Raw genomic sequence first — 12,009 nt, 5'->3', positions numbered from 1 at the left:
GGGTCTTTGTCCTGAAATCCTAGTCTCCTGGAACTGGCACTCCAGGGAAGCGAGGCGAAAGGGACAGATCTGAGAGATGAGTGAGAGAAGAGGCCGGGAGGATGTTTGAGATGAGGAGCTAGATTGTTCGCTGAGGCGGGTTTTCTTTTAATCAGGAAATGAAAACTGAGGCAATTATGTAGTGAGAGAATTTTTTTCCCAGTTTCTGGATGCTTTTCAGGTGTGCTTGTTTCACTTGAATTCTTCAAATAATTTCCGGACCTAAGTTTTTATTCTCATTCTTGACTCTATATGGGCTCTGGCTGCAGTGGTGAAGGGCTGGCCCAGAGTCCGGGTGTCCTCACCCAAGTCCTGGCTCTGGGCTACGCTCCAGTGGCCTCTGCTGGCACAGGCCCCTCCCCCTGGAAGAGAAGTTCCAGAAACTGACCTGTCATCAGTGGCTCTTGGACGACAGCAGCAGTGATTCTAGGTTACCTTCGTGCTGCTCTCACAACTGCTTCGCCTTCCCAAAGCTGGCGCCTGGCTTGGAGTTTAAAGAGAGTGGATATTGGAGCCAGGCTCCTCAGTGCCCACAAGAGAGGAAGTCAGAGAATCACAGAACCTCAGAGCCCCGAACAGACTTTGGAGAGCGAGGGATCTGCTCTCCTCTTCCCAGAAAGAGAAGCTAAAGCCCAGAACAGGCAAGTGGCTTGTCCTGGGCCACACAGCTTAGCCAAGTGACAAATGAAGGCTTAGAGCCATCCCCCAGGTCAGCAGTCTGGTGCTTCTCCCACCTCACCTTGCTCTTCTCTTTAGTTAAATGGGGGTGGGGGTGGGGTGGGGGTGGGGGAAGAGGCCTTGGAGGAACAGGTGTTGCTGCAGAGAGTGTGGAAGGGCCTCCCACTTGCCCATGGCTTCAAAGCCTCTCTCCACCCCCTCCTCCAACTCTGTAGCTGTGACCACCTGGGTTTTAGTGTTGCAAGTATCAGCTTGGGTTTAAACGGACTTTATTAGTCTCAACTAATGTCAGGGAGCACATGACTGCGCCCCCTTCTTAGTTTGGGGGAATTTTCCTTGTAAAGAGGCGGTGTAATTTATGTATGTCAATTACTAAAAATCACTATCTCAGAGCACTACTTATAAAATCTGACCAGATAAGGGGGGTCGTCACGTTCATCAGAAGATTGGTTACCTGAGCTTCCTTTTAAAGTTTCTTCTGCCATGATGGTGCGTAGCAATCACAGCTATGCTGTATACTATTACTATACTTTTTACTCTCATATTTACATCAGTATTGATCCCTGAATGCCCAGGACTAAGGTGCCCGGAGATCCTAGAAGGACCCGATTTACTTTCCTGGGGTCACTTGCCACACACTGGCTACTGTACTTTGGAGCAGTGGGTTTGGTCCCTGTACCATGGCAGATGGGCACCTAGTAAAACAAACTGTCATCAAATGGGCGGGACAGAGATGCAGAATTCTCATAACTCCACACACCCTCCAGAGGGCAATCCAGAATCCTGACATGTGAGAGGTAGTACAGTTTGGGGCAATTTGTAATGTGGGCTTCAAAAAAGAGGCCCTGGCTACTGTGGCTGAGTGGATTGAGCATCAACCTGCAAACCTAAAGGTCACCAGATCGATTCCGGGTCAGGGCACGTGCCTGGGTTGCAGGCCAGGTCCCCAGTGGGGGTGTGTGAGAGGCAACCACACATCAATGTTTCTCTCCCTCATTTTTCCCTTCCTTCCCCTCTCTCTAAAAATAAATAAATACGATCTTTAAAAAAAGATTTCGTTTTGTACCTTTATGTGGACAGCCCCTGCCTGAACCATCCATCACCCTCTGATAGAGGCAGGTGACTGTGACCCGCCTTCCTCAGGGACTGACGCTCTAACGACAAGCCCTCCCTGACTTCAGGGTCACTTCTCAGGTGCCCACTTCTCCTCTGCTCCCCGCACTTGCAAACCCTCGCAGTGCCACGAGCCCCGGTGGAACTCGGCCTTAAGTCCCCAGGACAAACGCTCCAGCCTCGCGGGGCTCCCCGGACGCGACGGCGATCGGATTTCGCGTGGCCGCGCAGCTGCCCCTACTCCTCTCCCCTCCCGCCCGGGAAGCTCGGAGCCAATCAGGGCGTCGCGCAGCTCCGGGTTGTAGAGTCCCGAGCCCGGGACCCGCCCCTCTTTGTTGCGGTGGCCAATGGACGCATTCGGAACATCGGCGGCTGCCCGGGTGACTCGGTTATATGTCACAGAATAACATTCGAGAATGGGACATGGAATGAGGGGACGGCCGCAGCAGCCCCAGCAGCCCCAGCAGCCGCCGCAGCCCCGGCAGCCGGGGTCCCAGGCGCAGCAGCCGCCGCCGCCGCCTTCGCCGCCCGCAGAGGCGCCGCGGCTATGAGGCCGAGCGCCCCCAGGTAGGGTCCCGGGTTGCGGCACCCGTCCCGCGCTCCGCCTGCAGCCGGCCCCCCGGCTGCCCGGCGCGGGAACTCCGGGAACGGGGGGCGGGTGGAGCTATTTCCGCGGAAATCTGGGCGCCCCGGAGGGCTTTTTGGAAGAAACGCGGCCGCCTTTGCAAGCCGAAGCTGCTGCTGCGCCCTCGCGCCGACCCCGGGCGCTCACGTGCGGGCACGTTCTTGGCTCGCTCGGCCACATCTGGCAACCCAGCAACGTGTGGAGCGTGGCGCGGACCCTCTCTTCTTTCTCGCCTCACGAGCTGCCGTTCTTCCCCCTACCCCGTCCACTCCGCATCCTCCACGCTGCTTTATTTCCCTCCCGGTGTTTAGGTGTGCGTGAAGCTTTGTGCCAAAATTCCAGTCGCCTTTCGAGGTAATTGCAGGGCTGGAAGCTTGTATTCAAATCCTGGGAGTGTCTGTCAGCGCGGGGGTGAAGGGGCGGGAGTGACGTGGGGTGGGGACAGTCCGAGGCCCCACCACCACTGGGCACGGTTTCTCAGGGTGTCCACTTACCGCGCTGTGTGCTGTGTCTCCGCTGATTTCAGGCACGGTCCGTAAGCGGAGCTCCCGCCGCCGCTCCCCCTTGGCGCGTCCTGCGGCAGCCAGAGGCATGGAGGAGGCGGGCCCCGCGGGGCGCTGAACCCCGCGCGGCGCCCACGCGCACACGCCCCCCGCTGCCGCCGCGCGCCCCCCAGCCCCGCCCTCCCGGCCCCACCATGACCGGCTCTGCGGCGGACACTCACCGCTGCCCCCACCCCAAAGGCGCCAAAGGCACCCGGTCCCGGAGCAGCCACGCGCGGCCCGTGAGCCTCGCCACCAGCGGGGGCTCTGAGGAGGAAGACAAAGACGGCGGGGTGCTGTTTCACGTTAACAAGAGCGGCTTTCCCATCGACAGCCACACCTGGGAGCGCATGTGGATGCACGTGGCCAAGGTGCACCCCAAGGGGGGAGAAATGGTGGGCTCCATCAGGAATGCCACCTTCTTGGCAAAGGTCAGTGGCTTCCAAGGAGGGAGATGGGGTGGGTGGTGATGGGGCCATTTCCGTCTGTCCAGAGCGAATAGAGGCGATGCCCAAATTCCTGGTCCTGCTGCAAACTCCCTTCCCCTCTCCAGTCTTCCCCACAGTGCCCCCCCAGCCTTTACTTAATTGAAATGTTTGTCTTGAAAGCCTCAGAAATGAGGGAGGGGGAGGGGGTGGCTTGCTGCCCTGGGACTGTATGGCTGTAGGATCTGGTCGTGCCAAGGTCTCTTTGAATCTCAAGCCAAACTCTATTTTATTTACTCACCCCCATGCCCATCCTCTTTCAGCAAGAGCTATAACCCCAGGTAGCACCCGCGATGCCAAGGCCGCCTTAGGGATCCCACCCTGCTTTTCCTCTTTGGAGTCTCCATCCTCCCCCGTCTCCCCCTTGCAAATGATTTATTAGGCTGTGAATGAATTTGCACTCAACCAGTCAGACTTCTCAGCGTGAATCATTTCTAGACTTCTTGCCAATTTTTTTTTTATGACAGTGACTTTCACCTCTGAAACTTGCAAAAACAGTGAGCAATCTCTTTTCTCAGCTTATCTGGGCTCCAAGAAGAAAAGAAGAGTTTTGGCTGTGGCCTAAAAGGGACTTTCCAGCACCACGGTGAATTAGTGTCACTGGATAGGGAAGGAGGCTTGGAGAGAAGCCAGTGAGCTGATTGGGTCTGGTGGCCAAGGATAACTTAACAAGACAGGGAGGGAGATGTGCAGTGGTCACTACATGAAACATCAAAACGCAAGCAGGGGGAGAAATGCTGTAGAGCCCTGGGGGCTGTAGTGTGGCAGATGGTGTTTCCCTGCACCCTGGGGACACTGGGATGGCTGAAAAGATTCCTGGGCAGGTCTAGGAATGCCAGACCTGAGACCTGGAAGGCCATCTGGTCCAGTCCCCAACCTGGAGCAACTGGTGACCTGAGCATCTGAGCCCTGCAGACCAGAATGCTGTATGTGCCCATGGGGGAAGTGACAGAGCTTGGGAGCTTCCTGCTGCCGTCAGTGACAGTGTTTTATTGCTCTGCCGGTCCAGGGCGCTTCATCGTGCCCAATGAGAGTCCTGCCTGCTTTAGCACAGGCTGTATTTACTCCTTGAGCTTGAGAACCACACCGGTCCCGGTTGTGGTTCTGAGGTCAGAATTTGTCCTTACTTGAGCCTTTCTTTCATTGAGGAGAAGCTGGGAGCCCTTAAACCTGGAAGAGAAGTGTCTTCGGGGGAGCAGAGTCCTGTTCCTACTGCCCCGTGCTGCCTTGCTAATGCAGCACCCTCAGTGGTGACCCTGCTTCTAGTTGTGGCTTTATCCTTCTGATCTTGTGGGCGGGGACCCCTTTTCTCTGTGGGAACCTGGGAATGTTAGTTTTAGTGGAGATCGGTCTTCCTTCCTTGTTCCAAAGACCTCGGGGACTGGGGAGGGCCGGGCTCATTGCCTCAGGGGGCAGCTGGTCCCAGGCCTGGCCGAATTTGATAGGGGGCAGCTCTTTTCCTGGGCCTCCAACCGAAGCCCTCCTCCTCTGCCCTCAAGCCACGTATCAGCAGTGATTCTCTTGTGGCCTTGAGACAGGGCGGGACATGTTGACTTCCTTTGCTACTCACAGCTCCCTGGAATGTCACGAGAAGGGGCTGCTGGAAAAGGAAGGGACTGAATTCCAGGTGCTACCTCTGGCTCTGTGGCCTAGGTCGCTCACTTAAAATCTCTGATCTCAGTCTCTTCTCATCTATAAAATGGGAGTAGACCCGACTTCATGTCAAGTTCTTTCCAACTCTCAAACCCCGTGATGTTATGACCCAGGAGTCTCCAGGTCTCCTGTGCTGACCTGTGTGACACTACATGTGTCTGTGTGACTCTGGAGGTCCACTGAGTTACGAGACCTCAGAACGGGGGCATTCTGGCAGTCTGCATCTTCCTTTAGTCTTCTTTGTCAATGGGTAGCTCCTTCTACCTTATGCGTCAGAGTCCCCGGATCTACTCACTGTCCTCGTCCTCTTTCTAGGAAATTGCTAGTTTGTCATCATCGGTCATTCCCCTAAAATAAGCACATATGAAACGCAATATTCTACATGTTGTTTGAGCGGCTTGGCACGTAGATCGCTGCTTCCTGAGACTTGCACTCGATAGCGCCAGTGCTGTGGCTGAATGCTGTGTTCTCACAAAAGAGTGGTTCCTTTTTTTATAGAGTGGCCACATTGTCCTTTTGTAAGTAACCCAAAGGCTACGTGGGAACTCCTGCCAGGCCAGGACAACCCCAGTCCGAATGTGGGCATTGGCTTTTTGAACCCAAGTGAAGAACTTAACATTTCTCTCTCTTCCATTGGGTCGTCATGGTTGGTTCTCCATCCCCAGCCCCATCACGGCTAACCCCGCCCTTCCCCTGTCCCAATATTCCCCAGACCCCAACTCCTACACAGGCCCTGGGGTGGGGACAGCTTCAAAAGCTCCTGTTTCTAGGGGCCACTGCTCTCTGATTCAAGGGCTATTCCTGCATTTAGCTGGGCGGACTTTTCCCTTGGGGTCAAGTCCTTTGCTCCTTTAACCAAATCAGTGTTTTACTCAAGAATTTGTAGAGAGGAGGGGGTAGTGGTGTAAGAGCTGGAGGGTTTCAGGGAGGTAAAGTTATTTGGCAATTGAATTTGTCCCGGAAGTGGGTGGAGGGAAGGTGTCGGAGGCCTAAGAGGGTAACCGAATGACACTTCCTTTGATTGCTGGATATTCTGTTAGCAGCCATGGTGAGTTCTGCCCAAAGGTCCAGATGCCCCGTCCTGGGAGTGGGGAATGGCTAGTGGGCGGGGAGTGCTCACCTGCTCTGTGACCCTCCTTCTAAATTTTCTCCCGAAGTCTTCTCTGGTGGTTACTGGGCCTGAAGTTAGCAGTTGAGTAGGTGAAGGCCACGATTTTTGAGGGGTAGTGCAAGAAAGCAGCTCAAGTCAGTTGGAGGATCATGGAAAATGGGAAGTCAGGGACAGAGAGGTGGCTGGCCCAGAAAAAAAAATACAGCTAGGGCTGTTTCTTGCAGGCCCTTGTTCTTGTGCCTCTTTCTCCTGCTGATCCCCAGTTGGGAAGTAATTCACATTTAGAGGACTCAGCATTGCCTGAGTGTGGAACTGAGTGCTTAGGGGGTGGTGCGGCTTTGCTGCAGCCAGGACTCCACTCCTGCCCCCTGCTGGCTAACACAGGCAGCTCTCTCCCTCCCTTGTTCTGCATTCAGATACCCCTCCCCCCGCCCCCCCTCCATGTGTCTTTCCTGCTCAGCCCAAGGTTGTGACCTCTGGGCCTCTGTAGCAGGCTACCATCAACAGATTCCTGGCTGCCTCTGATGCACGGGTCTGGGGTGCAACCTGGTTTCTTTCACTTTCTCCTTTTTCTTTCTTGTTAAAGATTCCTGGTGGGGGCGGGGGGTGTGCCTTGCTGCCTCCCCGACTCCTTTTCCGGCTCCCCCTTCTCTCCCACATGGTGATGCCATGGTGACGACACACACTTGTGTCCATCCCCAACCCATCTCCTTCCATGCTTCTGGTCGGTCCCGTATTTGGCAAGAATGGAGTGAAAGAGAGCCTGACCACACAAGCCTTGCCTGTGGTTTGTTTCATTATTTTTCTCGAACAACCATCTTCCTGTCCACTCCACTTCCTCCCACGCCCCCACCCCTGACCATAGGCACAGTGTGGACAGGGTCCTTTTGATCTGTGCCCCCTAGACGCTACCTTCGTAAGGTGGGCTGTCTTATGTGGCTCGAAGGGTGGGGGTGGGGCTGGATGCAGGGGGCTGGATGCAGGGGGAGGTGGGAGCTTTGAGAGGAGGGGCCATGGAAGATCTAGGCTGGTATTTCAGGTGAAATAAGGCTGGAAAATGACCTGGGAGGGGTCTCAGGTCCCCAGTCAGGGAGAGAACAAAAGGAGTGGACCAGTTTCCACTCCCAGGCTGCTGCGTGAGAGCACGCTTGCCGGCTTTGAGCGTGCGTGCTTTAGGATGTCTCTGCAAATGCAGAGGCGAAAGATGGCATTTAACCGTGGCTTTAATTTGTGTTTCTTAAGTTATTAGTGAGCTAGAACTTTTTAAAGATATTTATTCACTACGTGTACTTTTTTTGGTAGATTGTCCTTTATGGCCATTGAAAAAATTGTGGTAAATATACGTAACATAATTGACCACTTTCACCAGTTTAAGTGTTCAGTTCTGTGCATTGTTGTGCAATATCACCACCTTCCATCTCCAAAACCTTTTCTTTTTTCCCCAGCTGAAACTGTATACCCCGTAAACAGTAACTCCCCATTCCATCACCTTCCCGCCCCCAGTCCCTGGCAAACATTCTTCTACTTTTTAAAAAAGCTTATTTTATTTTATTTATTTATTTCTAGACAGAGGAGAAGGGAAGGAGAAAGACAGGGAAAGAAACATCAATGTGTAGTTGCCTCTCGTGCACCCCCTACAGGAGACCCGGCCCACAGCCCAGGCATGTGCCCTGCCTGGGAATTGAACCAGCAACCGTTAGGTTCACAGGTTCACACTGAATCCACTGAGCCACACCTGCCAGGGCTACTTTCTTTCTCCTTGAATTGACAACTCTGCAAACCTCATAGAGGAGGAATTGTACAATTATTTTTGTCCTTTGTGACTGGCTTATTTTACTTAGCAGAAGGTCTCCGAGGTTCATCGCAGTTACAGCATGTCAAAATGTCCTTCTTCCTTGTGTCTGAATAATATTCCATGTGTGTATATGCCCCGTTTTGGTTATTCATTCATCTGTCGATGGGATACTTGGGTTGCTTCCACCCTTTGGGGCCATTTTTTTTCCTTTGAAGCCTAAAAAGTTTTCTTACCCTTTGTGTGAACTCTTCATGAGTTAAGGAGATTCGCTCCTGGTCCCAGGGGGAAGTGGGTGGTTGCATCCTCTTTTATTAGGGTGAGAAAGCATCTTAGTGATGCTCCCGAGTGTCCAGGGGCTCAGCCTGTGCGGAATCTGTTTTGCAGCTCCTGAAAAGTGAAACCGTTTCAGGCCTCCCCATTCTAGACCCCTGAAGACATGGTGCAGAGGAATAATCACACAGCTAACACTTAAAGAGCACGGGAGGCCAAGCCTCAAGTTGCCTGCTGTATATATATACATTAGGTCATATAATCTTCCTAACCAACCCAGGAGGTTTGAAGTAGGTGATAGTCTCCTCTTTTATCAGGAAGGAAATGGCAGCTTAGAGAAGTCGGGCAGCTCACCCAGGGTCCCCAGCCAGCAGGTGACAGAGCAGGGACTTGGACCTTGTGTTGGATGCGTTGGACTTGGACCTTGTATTGGGCACCTGAAGGAGCCCCCCTGGTTAATTGTCCACTACCCTGTGGGGGCGACAGCGGCTGGAGGGGCTGCTTGAGAGCCAGTCCCGGCCGGAGCACCAGTCAGCTCTCCCACGGGCCAGGGGAAGCTGGAGCCAGATGACATCATCCCCTCCCCCCTCCCCCCCACAGCTCTGCTCCCCAGCTGGGGTTTGGGGAATGTGGCCACTCGCTCTCAGCAGGGGCTGAGGTAACCAGGCAGCTGTTTTTAAAAGCCCTTGGGCGCCATTGAGCTGCTATTCTTAGGACCAGCTGCCGCCTGACTTCCACCCCATCATCTGGCTCTTGTGGGCTCTGCGGGGCTTGCTGGAGTGGAAATAATTTGGTGGTTGGCCCCCATGGCTCTGAACACAGTCACTCTGGCCACCTCAGGGCTGTGGCCGACAGATGCCTCCTGGGGTTGGATGCCTTAGGTGGCCTGTGATTCTGTGGGGCATTCCCCCATCCTGACCAGCCTTTCTGTTAGGCAACAACAGCACTTTTCTGTGTAGAAACATGCTGGTGACTTAATAATAGACTGTCTCGTTCTTCCCTGCTCCCTCCCTCTATGCCCCCCCCCTGCCATTTCTACCACTCTAGAGCTGGGGACACTACAGGTGCCAAAGTGATGTTTGCATGCGTCTCCCATTCTCTCCCCACTTCTCTGTGAAATTTCTGGCGCGTTCTGACCCAGAATTCCCAGCTTGGGTAGGTCAGTGGATGTTACTGCAAAAACTCAAGGACAGGCTGGACACGCCCTGGGGTTTGTTGGGCAGAAACACCAAGACACACTTCTTCTTTTGACTCTGTGCGGCGGGGTGGGGGGGTGGGCATGTGAGCACATTGGGACATTTGCTCCCCCAAATGACTCTCCAAGACAAGAATGCGATTTGAGTCGCTATGTTGGAATCGGAATGTGGCTCACAGAGCCGCTGTGTGTGTGCACACACCTGCACACACTCTTACATTCACACACACACAGCACCTTAGCTGTGAGGTGGGAAGGGGGACTAGCTTCCTCTCTGTTGAAGGGGCAGTTGCTGTGCGGTAGGAAGTCTCAAAGCCCAGAGAGAATAGAGGTGCTGGGAGGGAGGGAAGGAGTGTCACAGTAGCATTTGAAGTAAATGCCACCCAGGGTGTAGAAGTGTGAGCACCACCACCCCGACCCCTCCCTCCCCGCACCCACCTCAGGCCCAGGGCAGCACGCCCTGCAGCCTCACTGTGGGCCTGAACCTAGGGAGCCCCGGAGAGCACTCGGCCCAGCCAGGCACACCCCCAATCATCCCCAGGTCAGTGCAGCAGTTTCACTGTCCATCAGCTAAGGCCTAAATCCCCAGGGCCTCCTTTTCCCTGTTTTCTCCTGGGATGGAACTAAGCCGTCTTGAGGTCCTTTCTGTCCTCTCTAAGGGCTTTCACCTGGAGGAAGCTCTGTTCTCCTCCCTGACGACGCATTGCTGGGGCTGTAGGCCCAGTGTGCTGTCTCTGTCCCGCGTGACTCCACCCCACCAGAGAGGCTGAGGTTAAGAGATGGAGAAACGGGGCTGGGGTGGGTAGGTGGGTGGGGGGGATAAAGCAAAAACGGCCCCTCGCTTTCCAGCATTGATCGGATTGGAAGCCCCTCCCTGTTCTTACCTGCAGCCTTGTTGGCAGGCCCGCTCAGAGCTGAGGGTGCCTTGGCTCTAAATTCCCGAGAAGAGGTGCTCACATCCCCCCTCTCTCGCCCTGGCCTGCCGTTGCTCTTTTCTCTTCCCTGCAGGGCTGGTGGACACTTGGTGAGTGTTGACCAAGAGGCAGACTAGGAACTGAAGAGGGCACAGGGCAGCTGAGGGGAAGAGGGGGAGAGGAGGCCTCAGGAGTCTGAGGAGCTGCACTGACCTGGAAAGAGTCAAGGCCAGAGGGGAATCTGTCCTGATCTATTCAGGCCCAGAGGAGGCGGTGGGCATCTCAGGGGGTGGTGGCGAGGAGAAAGGGTGGCCATGGGCCTTGTTGCGTTTCCTCAGGGCACCGTTCATCGTGCATTCAAGGTGTCCCAGAGTGGTGCACACAGAGTGGGTCATGCCAACCTTGCCGCCAAAGGTGTCACATGCAGTGAAATGTGAGGTTAATGGAGCACCACTGTGAACATTCCAGCCAGACTCAGTGGGGGACACTAGAGGGCATGGTCCTTAGCCTCAGTGAGAGGCTCAGGCTCCCTGGGGACGCTGGTCGGGATGCCACTCCCAACACACAGAGGGCCACGGGGAGCCACTGTGACCTGGGGAGGAGTGTGTGTGGAGGGGGTGCAGAGAGGGAGGACTTCAGCAAGAGACCGACTGGTGTGGGGGGGCCCTTGTCCAGGAGGTACTGCTTGAACAGGTGACCACTCCAGGTGGCTACCTGCTCCCAGGAGCAGCTTTCCAGTGCTCTCAGCCCCGTGCCTGCCCCCAAGCACTGGGCCCCAGAGCGTCTCCTGATAAAAAGATTCTCTACTTCTCCGCAGCCTTCAATACCCCAGGTTCCAAACTACAGGCTGTCGATGACGATCCCAGACTGGCTGCAGGCCATTCAGAACTACATGAAGACACTACAGTATCCTTCCAACCAGGGTCTGAGCAGACTCAGCCAGGGCTCGGGTGAGGTGATCGCAAGCTTGGCGGCATGTTTGTCCCCAACTGGTCAGCAAATGCTCTCTAAGGTTGGTGAGGCCGGGCATGGAGGGATGCCCCTATGAGAGAGTCCAGGGGTGATAACAGGATGGAACTGATCAGACCCTCCTCCTTTTGAAGCAGCACGTGGGTCAGGGTGGCAAGGAAGCTGTGGGGCAGCGGTGGCCACCCCGCCCCTCTGCCTTCCATCCTGTCCTCTTTCTCTGTCTCCTCCTCCTCTGTCATCTTTCCCTTCTTCTCTCTTCCTCTCTAGTTTTTATTTCTCCCTCTTCTTAGTCTCCTGTTTCTTTTCTTTCCTCTCACTTTCGGCCTTCATTCTGACTGCTCATAGTCTACTGAGGCCCACCTGGCACTGCCTCTGGCTCCCTGGGGGGACCAGACTGGTGGCCTTGCTCCGTTCTGCATGAATGAGTGGGGCTCTGGGGTGGGGGCCCTCTCCCCTCACTTGAGCTTGAGAAGAGCTGAGGATCCCTGTGGGTCCGGGCTGGGTTCAGGCCAGCCGGACTGTGGTGTTGTCCTCCCCTGGTGTCCTCAGGTTGTTTGCAGACAGGATGAGACTAGGTCAGTTCTGAGGGCCCACAGGAGCAGCGTTGTGAGAACAAAGGG

The 12,009-nt window shown here is 55.0% G+C and overlaps 1 protein-coding gene across 2 annotated transcripts in view; it reads left to right on the top strand.

The window, feature by feature from the left end:
- The first annotated feature begins 2,308 nt into the window (after positions 1-2,308).
- Positions 2,309-12,009, top strand: part of VASH2 (vasohibin 2) — a 34,311-nt gene continuing 24,610 nt past the window's right edge. Inside the window, exons 1-4 of one of the 2 annotated variants that reach the window (XM_037070978.1) lie at positions 2,309-2,397; positions 2,767-2,809; positions 2,982-3,428; positions 11,238-11,326. In XM_037070978.1, coding sequence (XP_036926873.1) covers positions 3,153-3,428; positions 11,238-11,326 — 365 coding nt within the window. In that variant the 5' untranslated portion in view covers positions 2,309-2,397; positions 2,767-2,809; positions 2,982-3,152. Of the gene's footprint in view, positions 2,398-2,468; positions 2,810-2,981; positions 3,429-11,237; positions 11,327-12,009 lie in introns of those variants that run through there. The other variant, XM_037070977.1, reaches the window with a different exon arrangement.

The sequence above is a fragment of the Sturnira hondurensis genome, unplaced genomic scaffold (assembly GCF_014824575.4).
Source record: "Sturnira hondurensis isolate 20B ecotype Veracruz unplaced genomic scaffold, ASM1482457v3 Scaffold0019216, whole genome shotgun sequence".
Classification (NCBI taxonomy): domain Eukaryota; kingdom Metazoa; phylum Chordata; class Mammalia; order Chiroptera; family Phyllostomidae; genus Sturnira; species Sturnira hondurensis.
Note: the sequence above shows the minus strand (reverse complement) of the source record. Positions and strands in the feature narration are given on the sequence as shown.